Consider the following 27387-nt stretch of genomic DNA (forward strand, 5'->3'; position numbering starts at 1 on the left):
TGCTCGGCTTTCCAGTGGGCTGTTCCAACAGCGGATTTTTATCCACTCCTCTTCTCTTTGCTCTTTTCTATCTTCGCCCCTCCTTTTAGTCATTTTCACAAGTCCACTCTTATTTTCTTAATTCTTATTTATTTTCTTAAACTTGGAATTTGCTATGTCTATAAGTGATAGCAGCTATCAAATGGTGTAGAAGAAGAGACAAGAAGAAATTTTGATTTGGCAATGCAAAAATCTGTTTTTAATTTTGGGTAACACCTTAAACATTTTGTACGAGAATTCGCGCACGGCTTTTTAAAGATTCACTTTTCAATATACGTGCAACGGTTTATGTCAGACTCTTATAAAATAGATTCGGGGTCAACTAAGGCGCAGTCAATTTCATTTAGTTTTCCGTTGCAATCTAAAACAATGTTCAGACGTCTGTGCTCAGTGATTGCAGCTTTTGAGAATATAAAGTCGTATAATCATGTGTTTCGTATTAATTGTGTTGTAATCATGCAACGGTCTCATCCGAGGTTACCGGTATTATAAACTTCGCTTAAAAACAGTGTGCTGAAAATATCTACCAATCCTTGTGCTTGATAATACGAGACTTATAAAAGTAGCTTTTCATATATGGTAATAGCCTCATATCATCATAGTTAGTAATTTTTTGTATTATACGCGAATAAAACACGTACTTACATTTTTTTCAAAAATATTTCCATACTTCGTACTTTTGAAGAGACACGTTAAATTTTTCATATTTTTGAAGTCAAAAATATTATACACGTACTATCCACAATTTTTACATTTTTTTTCTTCGTATTTTACCTATATTATTGAACAAAAATGAATATAAATTAATATTTTAAAATTAACAAAATTAATTATTTAATTAATTAAAAATATTTTGCTGAACTTTTCAATGAATTATTTAATGAAATGTCCGAATAATACACGTACATATTTTTCACGTAGTATACAAGTCCCGTTATTTACTAACTATGCTTATTGTACAATGTCAGACTCTAATACAATGATTTAAAAGACTAAAACCAACTTCGTATACGATGTAAAACAATGTGCTAACATGCACACTTAACATAATTTTCCATATATCAAATCTCATAACGTATTATCTCATGTATGGTACAGTATTGATCACCCTAGTGAGTTGGCTTGTATGCTGAATCGTGGGCTCGTGTGTTGAATCGTGGGCTACTTGCAAAGTTAGGGCAAGTTGTGGGATTGGGGCCCGATTGTTATGTCAATGGAAAATGTTTGATCATTTTTTCCTTTATACTTAACTTGTAATCTGTCTTTTTTTTTTTTTAGAAGATGAAAATTCAATTAATAACCAAACATATTACATAGCATTGGATCCATAGTTACGGGACCGTCAACATGAGTGACTTCCATGAGCCAAAAAGACCCAACCCCTAACCAAATTTTACGCTCATACCCTCGAGCTACAATGAGTAACAACCAAACCTGTACCGATACAACCCACCCACCAACATTACGATAAACTGTTTTCACCCGTTTAGACACCGCAATCCAAAACCGCCAGACCACGTGTAAGGGTGATTCACCATCACGTTGATAACCAAAAAACACCGATAAAAGACCAGACCATGGCACAGCAGAACGACCATGACATAACAATGGCATCGACACTGCACATAAACCCCTATACCCTCGCTCACAAGAGGAGAGACTTATTTTCAACAGAACAACAACCAGACATAAACCCCAAAACCTAAAGAAACTAAAAACAACACAAAACCAGTGAGGCCTAAGAAAAGAAGCCCAGCCCAAACACCCCTTTCCCTAACAGAGAGAAAGAGCCCCAAATAGTCCTTCCTGACGCCGGCAAGCTCCGATGTCACCACTCCGCCGCTACACATCACCACGCCACGCAGCCGTAACCCTACACCATCGAGCCGCCAGGCCACGTTGCAGACAAATCCGACAACCTGCATACGACTGCAACCAGATCCAAAACCGCTACCTATCCTAGCCTCGATTCGATCTCGTCCGTCGCATCACAGATCGCCGGAATGGTTGTGCCAGATCCCACCACTAGAAAGGACCATCGAGTCGCTGCTCCACAACCGCCTTCGTCTTCGATCCGAGAAGGACAGAACAGGATCTGTCTGTCCAACCCAGGGTCGAAGACCCAGCCTTCTTTCCTAGACCGCACCTCTTCTTAGACAACCCACCGCTACTCATCGTCAGCATCCCCTCTCGGGCCGGAAAGAGGCGGTAGTGGCGCCAGCAGCGTTCGGCACCGAGAGAACAAACCTTTAAGATTTTTTGCTTTTTCTCCCCGCCAATATCTCTATTGTGGCTATTAACTTGTAATCTGTCAATCATAGATGTTTAATCATAAATATTGATCCTTTATAATTAATTGAAATTCTAAATTAAAAAAAAAAAGATATGGTTGCATCGTTAGAAGAATTTCACATAGTAAGAGTTACAAAATAATTTAATGTCAAATAAGTGTATATATCAATATGCGATTATAGTGGGCCGATAATAAGAGTTACAAAATAAAAAACACCACCTAATAAGAAATTAAAGCTAAAGAATCATAGAATACAAATTTCGCTACGTCATATATAATTAATTGAAATTATTTTTTAATAAAACATCATGATTAACCATAATTGTGTTTTATAACACATAACAGTTTTATATTGAGTGGTGATAACACTACCAAAGTATTGGCGGTGAGCAAATTTGAATCCAATCATATCATCTCCAAAATTTATTCTTGCATAAAAAGTATAACATTGTCAACGAGTTGTATGCCAACACCGTTAATAGTGATATATATTTAAAAATCTATATCGACTTAATTAAGAATTCAAAATGCAAAGCGAAATGGGCATTAATTTATCTACCAAAATATCAAATAGCAAGAAATGTTATTTTTATTACATTAACAACTAGTCTTTTGTGATTCAAATCCACAACCGAGCAATTAGCAAGAAATTTTTTTTTTTTTGTATATCAAATAAACAACTCATATACAACAACTAATCTATTGTAAATCCAACTAACGACCTCTCATTTACAAAGAAGAGATTTACGCCACTAGACCAATGATACTAGGTAAAATATTAACCCTAGAGTTTAAGATATAAAATAAGGGAGAATTCCACAAATGGTCACTCAACTATAACTCATTCGACACTTTGGTTACTCAAGTTTCAAATATATCACTTTGGTCACTCAAGTTTCAAACATATCACTTTAGTCACTCAACTATTACACTGTCAATCACTTTAGTCACCTAATGGGCATTTTATCTCACTTTGATCACTTCTCTCAATCATTCTAATACATATTTCTCAATTTTTCACAATTGGTTGGATGAAAATATCATTAATATTGTGGCAAATAATTTTTTTAATGAAAAAAATTAAAGAAGTGACTAAAGTGAATAACAGAGTTAAAGTTGAGTGACCAAAGTGATATATTTAAAAGGTGAGTGACCAAAGTGTCGAATATGTAAAAGTTGAGTGATCATTTGTGATATTCTCCCATAAACAAAATATTTTACAAAATTATCATGTATTAAATCAATTTATTAATTCTATAAATAAACTTAAACAAGGAGGTCATTGTAGTAATTTGACGAGTGAAGCACACTTTCTTTCTTTCCTTTCTCAATTGTAACTCCGGTTTACGCTGGCTTCCGGTAGTGCACGCATGGCATGTGAGCACTTCTTAACAAAACGCTTAATTCAGTAACCGTTGATTATCCCAACTTAATTACATCCAATTAATTTACAAATGTAGCTATCGTGTTCATTCCTCTTTGCCGTGAGAATCCAGTAAATTTGGTAAAAAGTAAAGGAAAATCCCATCTTTGCAACACACGTACAAGTTTCTAGCTTTGATCACTCTGATGTTGCAAGTAATTAGCGCATCACTTAAATCATTATTAGTGTAAAGTTATGATGATATGAAAAGGGTGTTTGAGGGGGTAGTCTTCTCGATCTTTTTCATTTCTGGTAAAGATGAGTGGAAAGGAATCTATAGAGTTCAAATTACGGCATTAAACGAGAGTTTGAATACAAATCTTACATGTGTAAAATATTAAAAGATATATTAATGAACAAATCTGATGATCAAGATTTAGCGATTATAGCAATTAATTGTCGGGTGAGGCTATTTCCACCCTACCAAATGATTTGTTCACCCTACAATTAAATTTTTATTATGAAATTTCCAATTTCACCCACAAATAATTTTAAAAAGAAAAAAAAGATATTACCGTTGAAAATGTGAAATTGGAAAAGAAAAAAGAAAAATAAAATTAGCACACCATCAACCCCATGCCTTCTAGTTTCTTTTTACTTTTTTTTTTCTCTTCTCTATTTTCTCCCTTCATTAACTACTATGACATAGAATCAAACACAACTCACATGAAGTAGAACAAAATAATACTAACCAACAATTTTTTTCACTTGTAGCTATAGCTTGAAAATTTTGTTTACTTACATGTTTGTCGGCTAGCGATGAAGAAGCTATGACAATTATTATTTTTTTGGTATAGAAAGCTGTTATGATAATTCATATTAGGATGTCTGTTGGGTAAAGTTTTAATTGAAACAAAATTGATTTCTCATTTTCATTTTTTTTTCTTTCTCATTTTCATTTTTTTATGTTAATAATTGTTGTTAAGGACAATTTTGGGATTTTAAAGAAAAAATTTAGTTATAGGGTGAACAAAGTATTTAGTAGGGTGTAAATAGACGCACCCTTAATTGTCCTCTAAAGTGAAATCTCATTTGAGGGTCAACGAAGGAGGATATCGAGTATGGTTATGCATGGAACACGCGTATGCTAATTGCTAAAGAAAGCAAGCATGAAAAAGAAATAAAGAAAAAGAAAAAAAGAAAAAGAAAAAAATTCATTTATATAAAGAGCCCAACAACCCAAGTACACGTATAGGTGTTTGATATAAGAGAGATTATTCAAAGCATCGCTGTGCACTTGCACCAACATAAATAAATAGTTAGATTGCATTAAATACATTTTTTGTTTATTAAAAATAAAGTTGATAATAAATATCAAGGGTTAAGATTATTTTATAAGGGTTGAGTCACTTACACCATCGGTGCATAGAATAATTTCCATTGATATAAATCACAAAGACAAACCCTAGTCCAAAGTGTTCTAAAGCATGAAATCTTTTCATCAATATATGAACACCCACACTTAATTTGTCTCTGTATTTTGAATTGTGCTATCACTAATCACTACAAAAAAACAACTATAATTTTTTTCAAAATGTATTCAAATTCGCACATTTCATGAGTATTATAATTATTGTAATTTAAGAAAATAAATAAAAGCACATTGGAAAAAACAAAGAAAAACTGAAACGGATGGAGTACTATCCTCGTGAGCTTTTGAGCATTTTAGGGATGGTAGCCTCGTGGAGTTAACCAACTGATTTGGCTTTTTAAATAATCAGTTTTCTCTTCTAACTCCCATGGTTTAAGCTAGCTTCCAATAGAGCACGCATGTCATGCATTTCTCTTAACAAAACGCATTATTAAGTGAGTTGGACACTAAACAGTTCATCGTTATCCAACTTATTTAATCACATCAAATTATTTATAATTCCCAATACCACAATATGCTATTATTTTCTACATTACAAACAAAAAGTATACAACTTCTGTTGTGCAAAGGTTGCTCAGTACTAGTTAAAGAATTTTGATAACATGGATTACATATAATTAGCAAAGTACTTGATCAAATTATTTGTATAAAGTTTGCATGATAGAAAAACAGTGCTTGAACGGGTATCTTCCCTCTTAACCCGGCCTTTTCATTTTTGTTAAAGAAATTAAACTGATTGAAAAGAAAATCTATGAAGTTCATTTTTGTTAAAGAAATTAAACTGATTGAAAAGAAAATCTATGAAGTTCGGCATTACAATGGACAAATGAACAAATATGCATGTTACATATTTAAAATATGAAAAAGTCAATTAATGAAAAAATCCAATAATCAAGATATAGTGTGAATGTAACATTAGATTTTTCTTCAACATAAAATCATATTTGAGCGTCGGTTGGGGCATGGAGGTGCATGAAACATGCGTTGCCTAGTTGAAACATGCGTTGAAAAGTTACAAGAGATGAAGAAAGAAACTCAAAAATCCAGGTGCAGTTAAAATGCTTTATATATGTATAAAAATTTCCATTACAAGTGCTGCAAAGTATATAATCCCTTTCCTTTTTTTTTTTCTCATTGAACACTTGCATTTAATCCATCTTTAAACATTGAGATAGACCAATACTTGTGAGTTTTTTTTTTTTTTTTTTGGAGAGAAGGAAATGCATTGCATTAAACTGCTAAATGCAATTGAGATACAAGTACAAGGTATAAGTACGGGAAAGTCAAGATGACAATCCTTAACCTAATATGAAAGTTAGGAAACAAAAGCGTCATCGCTACTAACTAGCTACGTAGCAGCCTGCGCTGCCTGTAACTTTCACAAGAAAATACTTATAACTAGAAAATGGAAGAAGTGGGAAAACGTATGATGAGAAAAGTTACAAGAGATGAACAAAAAGACCTATAAATTTACGTGCAGTTAAAAGTTCTTTATATATGTACAGAATTTCCCATTACAAGTGCTGCAAAGTTTAATCTATTTCCCTTTTTTTTCCTCATTGAACACTGAGAAGCTTTATATACACATCCTTATTTACTAGATACGCACCCATAATTTTTTTTTCCCATCATATTCCTTAAACTTCCTCTTCTGCCCTTCTTTCTTATTAGGAAACTTTTATTTACACATATCTATTTATTTATGTTTTTATCCAATTTTCCTTTTAAACTTCATCTTTTATACCACCCACCTTTGATGCCGCCAGTTGTTCACATTGTTGAATGAAATTGAATGGAATAGAGTCCATCTTTAGGTTTCAATCTTCATATTGATTTTGACCCACACATAAACAGAGAATAATACAACAATTGGATTAATATGTTTGATAGATTATTAAACAAATGATGGCAATAACAAGTACCTCCTCAATTCCTCACTCTATTAATTTGTCTGTATGATAATTTGATTACAGTTGTGAAAGTCAATTGTATATTTACTCCTCTAGCCTCACTCCAGAACCTTTGCGTTCTCACCTTCTTTGAAACTAGAAGAACATGATCATGTCATGATTGTAAATAGAGTGATGGTTGTACATGGAAGATCATACAATAGTATTAGGTTTTCAGTATCATGTAATTAGATATGTGTAAATAATTTGTTTTCTAATTAAAAAAGGGTAGAAGAGGAAGTTTAAAGAAGAATATGGAAAAAAAAAAATTAGGGTTGTGTATCTAGTAAATAGGGATGTGTATATAAAACTTATCTTCAACACTTGCACTTAATCCACCTTTAAGCATTGAGATAGACTAACACTTATGAGTTAGTCACTTAACTAAAACTTGAGTGTCAAAATCACTATATATCCCGTTATCACTAAAAATCATGAAATCATTAAAAAAAAAAAAAGACAACGAACTCTTTCAAAATATTTTCAAATCTACAATTTACATCATTACATGAGCCTCCTAATCGTCACAAGTCATAAAAATCAATAAAAATACATAAAAGAAAACAAAACATAAACATAAACATAAACAGAAACGGATTCATGGTAAGGACTCCCAACCTCGTGAGCTTTGAAGGTGCTGGACTGCTGGTACATATTACATAGCCTCGCTGAGTTAACCATCATTTTTGGTTTTTTTTTTTTTTTTTAAACTATTTTAGTATTTTTTAGCCTACAAAAGCTAGATTTTAATATATATTTTTTTCTGGGTAAAGTGGCTAAAAATGAGATAGACGTCCATATATAAACATAATAACAATAAAGTATTATTGATTAAGACCGTGAAGCGACCTTAATTATATAGTATTTACTTAATTCTACTAAATTGTTTTCTTTAGGGTTTTTATCATAGGTGGGGTCTGAACTATGTCTGACCGGACTGAATGGTACCTGGACTTTTAAAATGATCAAATAGGTACCTGAACTTCCAAAACCACATCATTAAGGTACTTCCGTCTATATTTCGTTAATCCTCCGTTAATTGCAGGGATAAATCAGACATTTCACCCAAATTGACCACTAAAATGACTGTTATAACCTCATCTGACATTTTGTCCATTTCCCTCCTTTCTATCTTAACTTCCCTCCAAAAAAATTGACTCTTCCCCCAACACTATTCATGTAAAACTTTTCATCAAATTTTACCTCCAATTATTGTCTTTCGATAAATAATAATCAACATCTCAACATCAAGTTTTCTTAAATAATTTTTATTGTTCTTCAAAAATTAGCCTAACATAATGAAATACCAAATTATTCAAGTTTTACCTCCAATTATTGTCTTTCGATAATAAAATTAGCCTAACATAATGAAATACCAAAATTAGCCTAACATAATAAAACTTTTCATCAAATTTTACCTCTGATTATTGTCTTTCGATAAATAATAATCAACATCTCAACATCAAGTTTTCTTGAATAATTTTTATTGTTCTTCAAAAATTCTAACATAATGAAATACCAAAATAATTTTTATGTTAGGCTAATTTTTGAAGAACAATAAAAATTATTCAAGAAAACTTGATGTTGAGATGTTGATTATTATTTATCGAAAGACAATAAAATTATTTTGGTATTTCATTATGTTAGGCTAATTTTATTATCGAAAGACAATAATTGGAGGTAAAACTTGAATAATTTGGTATTTCATTATGTTAGGCTAATTTTTGAAGAACAATAAAAATTATTCAAGAAAACTTGATGTTGAGATGTTGATTATTATTTATCGAAAGACAATACTTGGAGGTAAAATTTGATGAAAAGTTTTACATGAATGGTGTTGGGGGAAGAGTCAATTTTTTTGGAGGGAAATTAAGATAGAAAGGAGGGAAAAAGACAAAATGTCAGATGAGGTTATAACAGTCATTTTAGTGGTCAATTTTGGTGAAATGTCTGATTTATCCCTGCAATTAACGGAGGATTAACGGAATATAGACGGAAGTACCTTAATGATGTGGTTTTGGAAGTTCAGGTACCTATTTGATCATTTTAAAAGTCCAGGTACCATTCAGTCCGGTCAGACATAGTTCAGACCCCACCTATGATAAAAACCCTTTTCTTTATATGGTTTTGGCGGTTTTGGATATTGATGGATGGTATTCAACTATTATCATATTTTCTTCGGTTTTGAAAAAGATCCTTAAATTTGACAAAGGAAAAGTTTATCCTGAAGTTACTACCTACATTCAAAGTGAGACCAGTTATTCGCCCCACCTAATTATAGTGGATATTGACCATGTCAGGTTACTTTCTTAGGGAAGCTTGACAAGACCCTAGACTCAAATAAGAATGGAGAGATGGGTAGATTTACAAAATTATCAGGGAGGATTTTTGGAGTTTATCTTTTGACAACTTTCTCATTCGATGCATTAAAACATTGACAAATTGCATGCAATTATAAGCCAGCTATTTGCGGCAATAGATTAGTGTAGTACATGTATTTAGCGGAAAGTATAACCTGGTATACGACTAGTCTACCACTATATAGAACTGCTCTACAATGTTCGTATCAATATATTAAAGGTAATGAAATCCACACTCTTTATTTTATTATTTACATTTTTTTTTTTGTAAATTCTTATAAAAAACAAAATTTATATTACTAAATACAAAATTTAAGTTATTAAAAATGAAAAAAAAAATGTGGATTGTAAAATTAGGAGTGTGAATTTCACTCCCCTATATTAATGTATTGTAGATTGATCAATGGATTAACTTGTTTCTTTTCAATGTTTTCTTTTAAAGACAATTTACATACTTTAAGTCCAGACGGTCACTTCTCTCGAACCTTATATTGTTATATCCAGGGACATGTGAGCTATATATATATATATATATCTTATATATTGATTTTTGAATGAGTAATGTTATGTAAACCAAATACTAGCTGCATCTCACTTTATATGATAACTGATGTATGATAAATTTCAATCAATAAAAAAATTTCATTAAATAAGATGGTTGTGGAGATAAAGTGAGTTGTAAATACTAAATAGTACCCAAAAAAGTGATTCATGTAGCAGTACATTCAATGCTCATCAATTTCCTGCAATATGATATTTGGATCGTTGGTCTCCTTCCAATAATCTCATATTAATATCAAGGTATTCTGCGAGTGCAATGGCCACATGGCGGAAGACATTGGGCCTACGGATTCCACATGGAAAACCTCGTAGCCCACGTGGTAAAGAACTCTATACAACTTTTACGTGGCAAAGTGCCACAAGGCAAAGCTACAGGGAAATAATTAAAAAAAGATTAGACCACTTTGAAAATATTTAACAAACTAGGGTTGAGATTATATAATCCAATCACTTTGATCAGTGTTATGCTTTGTTATAAATATGTGGTTGGTTCCCCAGGGATTTGCTCCAATTCGATTAGTACAACGATCCTTATATTATAACGCTATTAAGAGCATTGTTGGAGCACGGTACTTGATAGCTTTGATTTGAATATTTAATGTTAAAGCGCAAACTCTAGGGTTTGCGTGAACCATGCACAATTTGACTTGCATTTTGAAAATGGAGGAATAAATTAAAGATGTTGCTCAACATTTGACTAATGAATTTCGAGAATTTTGAGACGATGATGATAGATTTTGAGGCTTTTGATTGTCTTACTTGCTAAATTTAATTACAGAGCAAAGAATAAAATGACACGATGCTGCAATAAACTTCATTATCTTTATTCTTTATCAATAAATTTTCCTTGTAACTTTAAGTTATTATGAAATAAATGTTTGATAAAATAAATAAATATTGAAAATATGATTCCATTTCGAATTCAACTTTATTTCATTTCGAAATCAGCTTTATTCTATTTTGAAATTAGTTTTATTCCATTTAAAAATCAGCTAAAGATATTTTTAATTATCTTAGAAAAAAAATACAACGGAAAAAATATTTTTTATCATAAAAATGATTTCAATTCCTATAAGTCAATTGACTTTAAAAAATAAGAATATATATATATAACATATCTAAAATGTTAAAATATATTTTAAGGCTATAATTTAAACTTGACGGGTTGGAGACGGTTGATATCAGATTGATGAATAATACAGAATTCAGGGCTAAAATTTAGCCCCAAGGCTATTGTGCGCGGTCTATACTAGTCCCATGGACTAACCTTTTATAATAACTATTTTTGTTTTTGGACATTTTTTCCTCATCATGCTAAAATTAAAATATATTTTATTGTGACATGCGGGTCATGTTTTGTATATTACTAACTATAGAGTATGACTAGAAAGAGCACCCGCGTGATGCCACAGGGTTTTATTGTCAATTGAACTAATTATAGTAATATATTCTAGCTAGGTTGTTAATGATGAAAAATTATTGTAATGAAGATATTTATCTACATTATGAGGTGCAGTTTAGTAAGGTGCTCATGTAGATAAATAACAATTTAATTTACTCACTCTTAATAACAATAGGAACTGTTTGAAATGAATTAAGTTTAGAAGATGAAGAAAATATTATTAAGTAAGCCAAGGATAAAATCCTTAATCTTATACAATTCAATTAACAAACCCTACACAACACTTTCTTGGCATTACAAAAGATCTAATACAAATTGAGAGACACATCTCCAGCATGGCCTATACCTCCAATTTGCTCTTGATGGTCTCCCACTGCCCATCCACACCACTGCAGATCAAGATTGCACAATGTAATGTGTTAGTAACTGATCTGGATTACCCAAACTTTAAGGAAATGCTAAGCATGTGGTGATAGAAGTTACTGCAAAGAGTAAAGCGGGACCATGAAAATAGGATTTTCATTTATTAGTTTGACATAACCCTGATCATTGAATTGTTTTTTAAAGTATACAACGTGCAAGGTCATTAAATACAATATGGATCACATCTTACTTTTGTTTTATAGACTGCCCAAAACTTTAAAAAGTAGTTCTCAATCACACTCATCAAAATTGAATTGGATATGAGCACCGCAGGAAGTATAGCAAAAAAAAAATAAATTATCATATGCAAATTGAAGAAAGTATCCCAAGTAAAAGAAATGAGAAATACCTTGAGTTCATCAGCCTCACCCTCGAGCAGGCTTCCATAACTACAACGAATTTGGAAAGACTGATCAATATGTAGTAAAAGTTGCCACTTGGTCATTTATACAAATCAAAACATAACTTTGGTAGATTTGGACGAATAAAGCAGAGAATAAGAATCAAAGCAAATAACAAAAGACATAAACATAAAGTAGAAAAATTATCATGCAATAAGCTGCCGTTAGTAAATTGGGTTATCAACCTTTTGAGTTTGCCTTTTTTATTTGTTTGCAACTTACAAACATACATATAAATAACTCCATTAGAAATTCAATGCCATGAGAGGGTACCATTATAAAAATTCATACCTTGCTTCACATTCTTCAACAAATTGTCCAAGAACATACATGTAAGCAACTGCTCTCAGTTAACCTTCGACATGAACTCTCTAATGCTATAGGGGTTAATTTAAGATCCTTGATTGAAGCCAAAATGTTATCAATGTCGATTGACTCTCCATGAGGTGTTTCAGAATAATTGTCAAGGATAAATGAAGTCAGGGAAAGCAGGTTCAGGAAACATCGTGAAGTATCACAAAGTATAGATAAGCATGATTAAACCAAAAATTTCCACTTTTGGATTGAAGCAAGGCCTGGGCTAGACAACAAAGGATATTATATACCGTTCTAATATCTTTTGAAGCATCCAGTTGGAATTATACATACCAACAAAATTCACAGATATATATATATATATATATATATATATAGCTGCTAATTATTGAATATAAAGGGCTTTGTGCCTTCCATTAGCAAGTGCTAAAAAATTACATAACCTATTCATATGTAGGTTCATTCTGAACTTTCACCAATTGCAATTTGTTTCACAAAACGCACTCCAAAATGTTATTGTTACATGACATCATAAATGATGAAAATGAGTGAAGATAGCTTGATTCATCTACGAAAGATTGAAGCATCAATTCCTAAAATTGTTGTCTTATTCCATATTGAACATAATCGGTTCAGCTTTGGTTTGATTTTCGGTGCGGTTTTTTTTCGGTTTTCGGTTTTGTGAGCCCACCCCTAATCCTCACCAATTGCACCAAATGCCTTTGCGAGTTTCTGTTCAAACCTAGCATGGCCCTCTTCACTTATCTCATCGTCTTCGCCATCATCATCAAACGATAAAGCGCAAATATAAAGTCAGCCTTACCTTGATGATCATCTTTTATGCAAAGGGCAAATGGAAGGTTGTAACTAAACAAAAATAGAGGGTAAAATTGTCATTTTCAAGACCGGCTTGGCTCAAGCCGGCACCGGTACACGGCTTTAGTAACATTACCCATCCCACCAACTTCAGTATATAGTAAATGGTTCAATAAACTTCTGGCTTTATAATTGGATCTTTCCTTTTCCTCTAATCAATTTTATTTCCCCTAATGATCGTACCAATATCAATACTAATGAAACTGTTTCTGATTACATCTTAAATGGCTCTTGGAATAAAGATAAATTGCTCTCTATGCATAATGCATGCTTCCTTCGGATATAGTTAGTAGAATTACAGCTTCCCCTTTACCTTATGCTACTTTATCTGCTTGTAATGCTCTTTTGTACAATCTGCTCGTAGTACCTTGTAATTTTCCTTTTTTGTATCGGAAAAAAAAAAAAAAAACCTATAGAGTATGGACTGGTGGACTGGGACTAAACCTCTCCTATATCAGGCTCAGCACTAGGTCCATGAACTGCGTTGCATAAAAACAACAAAAGCCCAACAAGTTACGCGCCACGGGCCACCCGCCATCCAAGAACAAAAGTCAAAACCAAACCGGTCCGAAAACCGAACCAGGCATTACGCAAAATCCACGAGGGCAGAAAAGTAATTTAGACCCTCCAAATAACGAAAAAAACCAAGATTGGGTTTTTTTCTCAGAAACAGGATCAGAGCTCTCAACACCACCCAGGCTTTTGATCTCCCTCTTCCTCCTAAAACCTGCAATTCAGCTCCGTCTGGATCGTTAGGGTTTTCAGATTTCTTTCTTCAATCGAAGGGGCTTTCTGGTTCTTTGATCGTCCCCTTTCTCTCTCTCTCTCTCTCTATCCCTCTTGGATTTCATTTCGGATCGGCCAGTGGCAGATCGCGTTAAATTTTCCGATCGAACAAAATGTACGGCTTCGAAGCGATGACCTTCAACATTCACGGCGGCTACTTGGAGGCCATCGTCCGGGGACACCGTGCCGGTCTTCTCACCGCCGCTGATTACAACAACCTCTGCCAGTGCGAGACCCTCGACGACATTAAGATGCACCTCTCTGCCACCGAGTACGGCCCCTACCTCCAAAACGGTGCGTTTCGGTGTATCTCTTCTCTTTCTTATTGTGGATTTGTGCTCTAATTTGTCCGTAGCTGAGGAAATTGAACAGAATTGGAGGTTGAATTGTGGATCTTTGTGCTTTGATTTGATGTGTTTTCGTACTGAAATGCTGCTTATTGATCTGGATGTTTAGTTTTTGCTAGCTAATGATTTGGCTTTGGTGTTTGCTGGTGTTGATTTTAGAATTAGTATGAGCAACACATATATGATGTCTTAAGTGGATCAGAAGTGGGTTTATCTTTGATGTGCTGAACAGTCCAGCACGTATGTTAACAGATTGCATCTGGATATTGAATGAGGGATTTGAATTTTGCTGCCAAGTGTTAGTTATTATTTGCGCTGTGTGCTAAAAAGGGGAAAGAGCTTGGTACTTTGATTAAGGTTTGAATGAAACAGTAGAATAAAGGGGTTTAGAGAGTGAATTTAAAATAATACTTTAATTTTAGCTATAATGGGAATTGTCATTGTATATTAGAGCATGGCTTATTGCTCATGACAACTAAACTGTTCCAGTATAACTGTGTGAAATTGTAGTAAAAGATAAGCGCAACTTACTGGGAAGCAGATAGATTCATCTCTCCTCATTTAGGCATATTATCAGTTTGAAAGAGTTGCATTTAATTCAATATTGTAGTTGTGAGAATTTGTGGAACATATCCTAAATAAGGTAGCTAGTGGGATTTGAGGGTATTCAGAAAAAGAAGATAGGGAACTGAGTTTACCAGGTATATTTCATGTGTTATACATGCATGATCATCTGTAAATCTGTAATTGAGTCAACTGCCTGGCACTATCTATTTATAGAATCTCCGTGCATAGTTTTCCGTATAATTCCTCTCTCTCTCTCTCTCTCTCTCTCTCTCTCTCTCCCTCTCTCTCTCTCTCTCACACACACACACACAGAGTTTTTGATGTCCTTAAATGTGCTTGCTTGCAGAACCATCTCCATTGCATACAACTACCATTGTGGAAAAGTGCACTCTTAAGTTGGTTGATGAGTACAAGCACATGCTATGCCAAGCCACAGAGCCCTTGTCAACATTTTTGGAGTATATCACGTAAGTAGCTCTGTCTTTTCATGGCATTGTTTCTATAAAAATTAGTGGACATTTTTTATTATCCCATTAGCATCTGCAAAAGTTTGTAATCTGTTTTTGCGTTTTATTCAAACTTAAGCAAAGATATTGAACATATAAAATATGATTTGGGTCTTGGCCAGGCAATACTTAGCATATTACATTGGGCATTAGTCCAGCCCATTCAAGGCTGGAGTAGCACTGTGAACTCTGAAATGACAACCTTTTGTGATCTCTATCATCATTTGTATCTAAAGTTTGTGTTTAATTGTGGATTTAATGTTTTTCTTCATCCAGATATGGTCATATGATAGACAATGTTGTCCTGATCGTTACTGGAACTTTGCATGAGAGAGATGTCCAGGAACTATTGGAAAAATGCCACCCTTTGGGCATGTTTGACAGGTATCATCATTGCATTATATTTTTCTTTTTCTTTTTCTTTTCCTTTTCTTTTATTCATCTCTCCCTCCCCCCACCCAGCTGAAGTGTTTCTCACTTTTTTTACATTCTATAGAGTCTTCATCTGACTTTCATTTTTGTCTCCTCAGCATTGCTACCCTGGCAGTTGCACAGAATATGCGGGAGCTTTACAGATTGGTGCTTGTTGACACACCTCTTGCTCCTTACTTTTCCGAGTGCATTACATCAGAGGTACAGATTAGGATGCTATTTCAACTTTTTTTTCTTTCTATTAAGTTTCACCTTTCTATTGGGTCCTAAAATTACTACCTAGTAGAACTAGGAATCGCTTTTTATTTGGTCAAGCGATCTCATAGTTTGAATAAATCTCATTATAAGAGGGGAACAAAAAAATCAAGGGTTTAATGGTAGGCAATATGCTAGTGATAAGTAGCTGGCCAGTCACACCATTTTACCATTTTATTTCCAAAAACTCTAATCATAAAGAATTGAAATTTCTGTAAGGTCCCAGGACTTAGGTTTCTGATTTTAATTGTCTTTTCATTATTCTCTTTTTCAGGATCTGGATGACATGAATATTGAAATCATGAGGAATACTCTTTACAAGGCATACCTTGAAGACTTTTACAGGTTTTGTCAGGTAACTATTCATTGCAAAGTGAAGATTTTTGTTTACTTTCAGTCTGTGAAGTCTTTGACTTTTAAAGATTGTGTTTCTCATCAGTCTGCTTTTCATTTGTTGGACAGAAACTTGGTGGTGCCACAGCAGAGATCATGTCTGACTTACTTGCTTTTGAAGCTGACAGAAGGGCTGTCAATATTACCATAAACAGGTATAGTTGTGCTGAATTGATGACACGTTTTCTTGATTCGTAGTTTTGGTTATAAGATTCTTTTCATGGTCTCATTCTACTATTGTTGTTCACTCTATGCAGCATTGGAACAGAGCTTACTCGAGATGATCGCAAGAAATTGTATTCTAGCTTTGGCTTACTGTAAGCTCACATTGTGATTTGCTGTTGATTGGGTACTATGTTTCTGTACAGGATTGCTATATCTGACTTCTGTTTGCTGGTTGTGTACAGCTATCCCTATGGCCACGAGGAACTTGCTATCTGTGAGGACATTGATCAGGTAGGGTGTGAGCTTCAATTGGTTTTAGTACTTGCCAAATAAGTGCTGCAGCTCTTGGTCCATATTTTCTTGAAGTCGTAGTTCCAGCAATACTTTTTTATTTATTTTTTTTTTTTTTATGTGCTTGAAGGGAAATTATAATGAAATTTAAAATGTTACAACTTTGCTAGAGTTATTTGGATGATGTCCGTACTTATTCCATTGAAAGCGACATCAGTTGATTGTCTCTTTACCATATATTCATCCTTAGGCAGCATCTCAAGTTACAGGAATGCTTTTGTCTAAGCTATGAACTTATTTTCTTGTAGGTTCGTGGTGTCATGGAAAAGTATCCTCCTTATCAGTCTATATTTTCAAAACTATCTTATGGAGAGAGCCAGATGCTTGACAAGGCATTTTATGAGGAGGAGGTGAAAAGGCTTTGTTTAGCATTTGAGCAACAGGTCTGTACTTCCATTATTGTGCAGCCATATCCTTTTCCATAGAACATCACATTTTAGTAAAGTGAAGTTCTATCTTTACACTCTGGTAGTTCACTTATGCTCAGTTTTCATCTGTGACTGCAGTTTCATTATGGCGTCTTCTTTGCGTACATGAGGTTGAGGGAGCAGGAGATCAGAAATCTGATGTGGATATCCGAGTGTGTGGCTCAGAACCAGAAGTCCAGAGTTCATGACAGCGTGGTCTTCATATTTTAGTTGCATCTAAACTCAAACTCAGAGCAGTTCATTAGAGATTATTATATGTTCTTCCCTGCATAATCTTCTGTAAATCTTTTCCCTATCTTCTCTCCACCCCCCATCACAATGAAACTGTAGAGATGGATGCAGTTGCATTGTTTGCATATCTTGTTCAAATAAGTTGCGGTTGAATGTATTCCAATTATTTTTTTTTTGGAGGAAAAAATGTCTGGTATCGAATACGTTTCTGTTGCGAGGGTGAAATGAATTTATATATATTGTATTTTGAGATATACGTATCTTTGGGTAAATACATTAGTATGATTGTATCTTACCCTGCATTCAAGAAGGGAGACAACTTAGTTTTCACTTTGGAATGAAAATTTTCATGTAATTCTGTTCAACAAATGCATTCGAATTCTATTCCACATTTTTACTTTCGAAGAAATGAAGAGATAAACTCCTGATTGAACGAGGATTAGATTGACTTGGTAATCTAATACTCGACAGGACCTTCTTACATTCCCATTGTGACACGAAAATTTTCCAGATATGCAAAAACACAAGGGTTTTTTTTTTTGGTTTATAAGAAAAACAATTTTTTTTTTTTTTTAAAGGAGAAAGATGACCCGACTAATCTCTATTAAGTATTAACTGCGGGAGGGACCTAGACTTGTCCATTTGGTCTTGAACGTTCCAATTTCCAAAGTTGTGTGTTGGTTTCTCTGAAATTGTGCTTGATAGTGTGAAATATTTCGTAAAAATACAAGTAATGACAAGTAGAAGGAGAAGGCACACCACATTTTTATGACAAGTAGTTATAGCCCGTACAGTCGCATCATTTTTACGTGTCGCCTTTACCTTCCAAAACTGGTTTCTATTCTCTCACTGTTTACTGTTGTGAGCGAAATCATAGTTTCGTATCTGATATTTCCAATGGCGGAGCCATCACCACCGGCACCGGCACCGCCGACGATGAGTGAGAACCAGAATCCAAGCTCGGCGTGGCCGGCGACGCACATGACTGACGTGGATGTGGACGCCTTGGCTCACTGCACCAGCTACCTTAGCCTCCAGGACGTCTCCAACATGGCCATGACCTGCAAGTACCTCCAAAAAGTCGCCTACTCCGACTCTATCTGGCGCCGCTTCTTCAGGTCTTCCTCCTTACGGCTCCGATAGATTTACTTTTCCGAGCATACTAGAATTTGATACCGAGTTTCCATCATTCCTGTCTGATTTTTTTTTTCCTTTCAAAATTCTACTTGTGAGTTTTCAACTGTTGACCATTTTCTGGAGAATAGTAAATTTTTTGTTATGGAACATGCGTTTGTTCAGTTTTTACTGAAGCTTTTTTCGAAATCAATTGGCTACAGGGAGAGTTGGCCGCAGCAAACACCTGCATTTGCTTCGCCAACTTCACGAGTTAGGGAAGCGTATTTACGGCGGCGCACGGATTTGCTGCAATTCAAGTTTTCGGACCCGGTGGTTGCCGATTTCATCACAGATAGAAAGCCTGTTGACCACATTTTATTGAATGAAAAGCATATAATCTTCTCTAAGGTATATGCAATTCATCATATTATCGTATGAAGTAATTTAACAAAGCCTGTTTTGAGTTTCGATTAGTTTTTGAGCGTATGTTAAAAGTTTCGAATGTGTCCTTTGTGACCTCAGGGTTCAGTGATACAAGTGATAAAGATTGATGACTGGTTAAGTGGGAGGGATTCGGTTGTCACACTCAGTGATCACAGCGCAAGAATTACTTGTATGAGGTGGGTGTTGTGTGTGTGGTTTTTGTTAATTTGCTGCTGATGTTTTTAAATGATTGATTACTTGATGATGTTTTCGTGTTTCGTTTGAAATTGCTTAGTTTTGAGCTTGTTACGACTATTCCATTATTTAGATTTTTTTGTTTTTTTTTGTCTCAATTGCTACTCTACCAAAGGTTCTTTGGGATATTCAGGTTTTGTGATTCTAACATCTTTGACATAAACTGCAGACTGTTTTCGCTTAATGAAACATCTTTATATCGAAGTGAAGCACAAAGGAAAGAGAATGTTTTGGTAACTTCAAGCTCCGATCATGGTATCCGGCTATGGTGGAAGGTATTACAAGAACTTAAAGAATACAGTCTCATTATTTGGCTGTCCTTTGATTCTTTCATTGTTAATTCTTCTTTCAATTACTTGGGCTTCCACTCTTTGCTCTAAGCCAATTTAACAGACACCCAGTGTTGGTAATTGAATTATTTTCGATTCAGTGGCTACTATTCTACTGTAAACAGTAATTTTCTTTTCTTAGTTCAGTTCCATGGGACACAAGGAGAATGATAGTTGATTTCGGGTTATTGCTCATGCCTTTTCGAATCCTTGAAAGCTGTTAATCGCTTTTTTTTTCCTTTTTAGGGTGCTTGCCGACGATGTTTTACAGGTCACAAAGGCTCAGTTACGGCCCTGTCTGATAAATTGTTAGGCAATGGCACTGGAAAAGTATTGGCAAGTGGAGGGGAAGATGGCACAGTTCGCCTTTGGTCTCTTACTTCCAGTGGAAGACGTGGTCAGCATGCTTTAAAGGCTACTTTCTATGGTCATGAGAAACCCATCAAATTGATGTCAGTTGCTGGGTATGATTTGGTTCCTTAAGGCTATTTCTGTTTATTAAAACTAGATAAATGAAAAATGTGTTTCATTATTCTCTGTTTACTATTTGTCTAGTGCTTTGCTTTGTTACTTTACTTATTTGAGTTCACAATTATACGTTTTAAGTACTTGCCCTTTAGTTGAAGACTTGAAGATGTAGGAATGATAACTCTTGTTATTGTTTTTAATTATATGTATATGTATACTTTTTATGTTGAACTTGCCAACTAACTAGTTGTGGAGAAGAAAAATTATAGAGATAACATAAATTCACAAGATTGCCGAGTAACTAATCTGAGCTTTAAGTGATGCAAAGCAAACAGAAGGTAGATTTTTGCTTCAGTTAGCCTAATAAGGATGAATCTGGGAATGGGTACCTTTTCTTTTCTAATTAGCCTGGTATGGGCTTACGAACTAATGATCACTGGGTTTAAATTTATAAATTCATGGTATCTCAGTAAATTTACTTTTGTTATGGGCTTATAGCTTGATTTGTATCGTAAGTCATGTTCTGATTTATCTAAACTGTATGGGTTTCAACATTCCATTGTGGACATTCGTTGGTTTCTTTAACATCTCTTTCTAAGTAGTCCATCCTTTTTGTGTGATGAGCTGATAGGGGCACAATCATGATAGTCTGTCCATATTAGCTGCACCTCATAGTTGATCATCTGGCTATGATTCTTGTGCTTTGGAACACTGATAATATGTTTTTCTTTTACCCGGCAGGCATAAAACTTCTATTTTGGTAACTGTTACAGGAGATTCTAAGGTATGCTCATTTTCTTTTTTGTTGTTACCTCATTCATCAATCTAATGCTGCATTCTTACTGAGATCTGATCAACCTCTTGACAATTTTGTTTTATATCGTTGGCTTTCTGATGATTGTGGTTTCTAACAGGTAAGGTTGTGGGATGCAGCTGCACAGTCTGCTGTTCCTTCTTCATCTTGTGTGGGAATGACTTCAATTCCTGGTCCCCTTATAAACATGAAGTGCCATGAACAATTGCTCTATCTTGCTGCCGGTTCCTCTGTTGCTGTAATCGATCTGAGGACAATGAGAAAAGTTCTCCCATATTCGATAGATGAAAAGCTATGTTCTTTTGATGCCATTCCTTCAAAATCCTTGTGCTGTGTTGGCAGCAGTAATGGCAGGTACATCAGTCAGAATTCCTCTGATTTCACGTATTTTTGTTTCATTAGTACAAATTAGTATTCATAATTTTACCAGTAGTTCTGCCCTTACTGAGACAAATAAACGTAATGATGCAGAGCGATGCTTTACGATATCAGGAGGGTCAAGCTCCCCAACTCAAAAGCAGAACCAGTAACCGAGTTGGATGGTGGACACATTGGGCCATTGACTCACTTGAACATGGATTCATACAAAATAGTTACAGGAGGCCGAGGCAGGGGAGATTCTCATGTTAATATTTGGGAGTCCAACACTGGTGCACTCGTCAGTTCCCTGACTTGTGATCTGGAGGAAGCAAGTATGGATGCCCTAGCTGTAAATGGGTGTCAAATTGTTACTGCCAACACCAGCCATATGGAAGATTCGGGAGTTCTACGCTATAGGGACTTCAGCAATGCTTCATGTCCTGCTGTTAATAGTGAAGGTGATGACCGTGTTTCAAAGTTTTGGAATCCACAATCTTATAGTGATAGTGATTAGTGAGACTGAATAGATTTGCTTCTACATAATTTATGGAGCCACAAAAATAATATGAAAATGTTTGGTGATATGGAGCCACAATCTTGTTGGACAATTTTTGTTCAAAATTGGTGGTTTACTCATGTGTCTTAAGGGCTTGGTGCACAAGTTATAAATACACAAGAATTGATGTTTTACCGCCTAAAATTCCCCCTTTTTTTTTATTTATTTATCAAAATATCCAAATTTGGCAATATAAAAAAAGTTAATATTTAATTTGGGGCATTGATAAGAAAAAGTCATATGTATAGATCATATGTCAAATAAGGTCATACCATATGATGATAATATTTGAACTGTTAATGTTATTCTGTCGATCTATTCGGGAAGAAAAAAAGGTCATTTGGAAATCGGGTTTTTTACTTCAATAGTGTCTGAACTCTTCGAGGACTTTTGAAATGATACCTGAACTTTCAAAGTTATCAATGTGATACCTGAACTCATTTTTTGGTATCAACGTCGTACCTGCGGTCGATTTCCGTCACAGAACCGTTAACTATGACCACGTGCCCAGCACGTGAAGCACAAAATAAGGGTAAAAAGGACATTTCCCACTTCCTTTAGTTCTTCAGGGGGTTTTTTAGTTCAACAGTGTCTGGACTCTTCGAGAACTTTTGAAATGATACCTGAACTTTCAAAATTATTAATGTGATACCTGGACTCATTTTTTCATATCAACGTCGTACCTGCGGTCGATTTCCGTCACAAAACCGTTAACTATGACCACGTGCCTAACACGTGAGGCACTTAATGAGGTTAAAAGACTAATTTACCCTCAAAAGTATTGTTTTTTATTTTTTTTTGCTTTCTTTCTTTCTTTTTTTCTTTCTTGTTTTTCTTTTTCGACGTCTTCTTCCCTTTGATTTGTCCCCTCCGATTGGAAGCCATGGCCGCAAATCAGATCTCACCTTCTCTCTCAACCGCCCAACCCTTTCCAAGACAACCACGTTGAACTCAGCTATATCCATATGGCTACCTTGCAAAAATTCAAGCTCCTCGCCACTCAATGCCCCGTCATCACCTGAAGCCCTATGTACAGCCCATCCGCCAGCCCCGTCATCCACCTCCGCCGCCGTAAAACCCTCAGATTGTTCCTCACCTGCCCCGACTGCCACTGATTACCTCGCCAGAGTACCTCTTCCTATGCTCCCACTAAGTACTGATATTACAGCCGCGAATATCCAAAGGCCGGTTCTTTTTTGGACAAATTGATTAGAAGCTGGAATCAGTGAAATGATCATTGCCCCATTGTTCGATAAATCATATACAGATAAATATAGTTATATACAGACACACAGTTGCGGAAAATCAGTTTTGGGTTTTCTCCCATCATCACCATCCTTCGCCTTTTCGCCGTTGTTGAGAGAGAGAGAAAGAGAGAGACTCTCAGTCTCCTTCACTTTTGCAGATTTTGATTCAATTACAAAGACACGGACTATTTTTGAAATTCATGAACTTATGCTGTGATGTTAGTTGCGGTGAGGAAGGTGAGTGCCACGACGGCGTGGCCCGCCTCCGTCATATCTCTGGCAAGCTGCACAAGAAGGTCTGGATTGCCGCCGGCCATATTCTCTCTCTCTCTCTCTCTCTGATCCCTTTGTCTGAAATCTCAGGTAAATTCCAAGTCTCAAATCTGGAGGCCAAGAGTCTTGAAACCGTCTACACCGCTCCGGCCTGCAATAAATTCAGATAAGCAAAGCCGTTGAGCAAATTGTGCTTGGGGAACTCCGACGAGATAGAGTCCCTAGTGGTGTCCGTCCATCAGAGAATTGGATTCAAGTTTTGCTTTGGGTTTTGCATTTTGCTAGGAAATGTCATCAACCCATCTAATTGCATTTTGCAGATGAAAAAGGAAATAGAAATGGAGAAGAAGAACTGAAGGTACGACGGGACACGTGAAGAACTAAAGGAAGTGGGAAATGTCATTTTTACCCTTATTTTGTGTCTCACGTGCTGGGCACGTGGTCATAGTTAACGGTTCTGTGACGGAAATAGACCACAGGTACGACGTTGATACCAAAAAATGAGTTCAGGTATCACATTGATAACTTTGAAAGTTCAAGTATCATTTCAAAAGTCCTCGAAGAGTTCAGACACTGTTGAAGTATATACTTTTGAGGGTAAATTAGTCTTTTAACCTCATTAAGTGCCTCATGTGCTAGGCACGTGGTCATAGTTAACTGTTCTGTGACGGAAATCGACCGCAGGTACGACGTTGATATGAAAAAATGAGTTCAGGTATCACATTGATAACTTTGAAAGTTCAGGTATCATTTCAAAAGTCCTCGAAGAGTTCAGACACTGTTGAAGTAAAAAACCCTATCCAAGTGTTCATCTATTAAAAAGATGCCATCAATAAAAGTAGTAATTACAATATATGCCATCATATCCATAGAAATCAAATCAAAACTCTCTCCCTCCCTCCCTTCCTCAGTCCCTCCTATATATGATATATCTATAAATAATTCTTGGAATAAGACTTGAAAATTTAGTTACTGTAGTTTGAAGGCATTAAGATGGAGCTAATTGCAACAAAAAAGAGAAAAGAAGAAGAAGAAGATGGAGCTGATTAAATATGTTGCACTTTTGTTTTCTGACTACGGACAACACGCCTTCTTGAGTAATAGAGCAGTTTCGTACTTCAGGTTCAGTACATGCAGAATTATTTTGTGGTGCTGGATGACCAGCATTCAATATCTTTCTAAAAAAAAATGACTCAGTAATTACAAAAGGTCAAACAAATATGAAAATATATTATGCTTTGGGAAAAAATAAAGAAGGGGAAGAAGATGAATATTGAATCTACTATTCAAGTTTTAGTCACAATAATTTTTTTGTTGACCATTCAAAAGCTAGCTAGGATTACCATTTTGATCAAGGGAAAGAAAGATCTTACATTTCTTTACCTATATATTTTCAATAAATAAATGAAGCTAATTTTAGGATAAGAAAAAAATTCAAATCATAGTATTATATCATTGTTTGGACTTTGGACTGGTCAAAAAAGACATCCTAGCAGCTAGAAATATGTAAGTATGAATGTATGATACATGGTGCATATATAATATCAACGTCTAAGGTTCAAATAGCATTAACGTGCGTTGAAAGATTTACATTTTAGCAAGACAATTTCTTCTGATGTTGTTTGGGACTTGAGAGTTTTACTATCTCTGGTTTTCAATGGAACATATATATTGAATATAAGTCATATATTATATATTTGTGTGTGTGTGTTCACAGGTAAGTACTTCCAGATCGAGTTGTAGATGAGCAAAACTGGAACAAACAACCAGACTTAATTTGAAAATATTTAAATGAAGCCGGTGGTAGTATTTTTTCCATATTGATCAAGGTCCTCATCATGGGACATTTAGTGCAGGTTGACACTGACATTGATATTTGATACTAGTAAAGTGCTCTCTTAATTAACTATAGCGGTTAACTGTGGGATTAATATAGTACATGAATTGAACAGACTACACTCATCCTTTTTCTTTTTTTTTCTCTGAAAGTCGGAACTTGGAAGTAGGTACCCCCACATATGTAATACTATTCCAGTATTCCATATGCATGGTAAGTGATAACACTTCTTCCAAGAGAATATAGGTCAGCATTGAATTTGTTATCTACTTTGGTATAATACCAAAGTGGAAAGAAAAAAAAATATTACAAAGACAGAGACAAAGCATATGCAGCTTTGCTTCCATGGCTGCAGGTTGTGATTCTTGTGATATCTGGAACCACAGAGTGCTGTGCTGCTTGTGTGTTTTAAAATGGAAAAACTGAAAGCTAAGGTGAAGGACGTACCGGCTGGCATGGTCAAAACCCAAGTATTTACGAAACCGCTTGTGGCTCAAACGAAGCGGGGTAGCTTTTAATTAAACAAAACTAATTAATAAAATTCAGTCATGTAATACAAACGAGTTTTTATGCAAGCTAGCATTTAGTATTTTTTTTTAAATGAAACTTGTTCATACAAAAATAATGAGACTGTTCATTAAAAAAAGAAAGAAATTAAGAATTTTGCTATAGTAGGACATCTTGACAAAAATTGAGTTGAACCCAAGAAATTTGGAAGACTCTTGAGCTATATGTAATAATCAACCGAACTTAAGATTAGTCTTAATTTGTCTCTAAAAATAACCGGTTTATCAGATCACATGCAACAGTAAATGTTGCAATTTTTTGTCCATATAACACTCGCAGGAATTGCAAAGTACTTGGGTATAGATCAGAGTTCTACAGTCTGTAGTGTCTTGATGATCACTTCTGCCAAACTGCCATAGCTAGAGCAGTGATACACTGCTACCATGCGAGGTTGTCTCTATATCTCCTTTGGCTCTACTTCAAATTTTGAGGCTCAGACCCACTGAGTCTGCATTTGACTCAAAATTTCAGATTGATCCCCAAACCTTGTCTGGTAACAACTACTTTGTCCTCCTTTTCTGTAAATATTATGCTATGGCAATGGCACCCAACATCTTCTAAGTTTGTCTTTTTTGGGAATGATATTAATCTGCGTATAAATTGACTCTGAAAAATCTAATCGATCTTAATCTCATGTTTTAAATAACCAATATTGAGAAAATTACCATATCCATCTTTACTTCATGACAACAATTGCATTGTTTTCTTCCAAATACGTCCCAAGAAAAATCGCGAATAGACCGGTTATGAAATAATATACGCATAAAAAATTTCTAAATCCGATAATAACTTGTACGTGAAGATAAGTGATACTATTAACGACAACTTGACCAAACTTGACAATCATCCAAAGCAGTTAAAGATGCAAAGGAAAAAAGATCAACAAAGGACCAAAATGGGATACAAGAAAAAGAAAATAAAAATAAAAATTACAACGGCAATTAAATCCAATCAATTAACCTCTGACATCCGCGTCAAAACCTTCCCTCCCATTTTCGTGTCTCCTATTTACTGTCAGAGAGTGAAGACAAAAGAAAGAGAGAGAAGAGAGGAGAGGAGAGAGACCTAAACGAAGAACCTGTAAAAGTTAGGGTTTCAAAGCCGAACGAAGCGACGCCGTTCGATCACTCTGCAAGTGTGTTCTGCATTATTCATCGTCCAACCCTGATCGAGCTCATATTAGGGATTGCAGATGGATCCGGTTCGTTTTGTAGTACTTGTTCGAACTCTGAATTTCTCCTTCTTCTTCTTTTTTTGGTCAAATAAT

The 27387-nt window shown here is 35.0% G+C and overlaps 2 protein-coding genes across 2 annotated transcripts; both read left to right on the forward strand.

The window, feature by feature from the left end:
- The first annotated feature begins 14065 nt into the window (after positions 1-14065).
- LOC112189167 (V-type proton ATPase subunit d2) lies at positions 14066-18131 on the forward strand. The gene is made up of 10 exons (XM_024328435.2): positions 14066-14494; positions 15461-15581; positions 15897-16004; positions 16151-16253; positions 16582-16662; positions 16770-16855; positions 16958-17017; positions 17108-17156; positions 17465-17599; positions 17723-18131. The coding sequence occupies exons 1-10, from the start codon at positions 14314-14316 to the stop codon at positions 17852-17854; spliced, it is 1056 nt and encodes a 351-aa protein (XP_024184203.1). The 5' UTR covers positions 14066-14313; the 3' UTR covers positions 17855-18131.
- A 403-nt stretch (positions 18132-18534) lies between these two features.
- On the forward strand, positions 18535-22327 carry LOC112188380. The gene is made up of 8 exons (XM_024327484.2): positions 18535-18993; positions 19213-19399; positions 19514-19611; positions 19839-19944; positions 20245-20462; positions 21208-21250; positions 21381-21634; positions 21752-22327. Exons 1-8 carry the CDS (start codon positions 18644-18646, stop codon positions 22152-22154), a joined length of 1659 nt encoding a protein of 552 aa, XP_024183252.1. The 5' UTR covers positions 18535-18643; the 3' UTR covers positions 22155-22327.
- Positions 22328-27387: the final 5060 nt, after the last annotated feature.

This window comes from Rosa chinensis, chromosome 2 (genome assembly GCF_002994745.2).
Source record: "Rosa chinensis cultivar Old Blush chromosome 2, RchiOBHm-V2, whole genome shotgun sequence".
In the NCBI taxonomy this organism is placed as follows: domain Eukaryota; kingdom Viridiplantae; phylum Streptophyta; class Magnoliopsida; order Rosales; family Rosaceae; genus Rosa; species Rosa chinensis.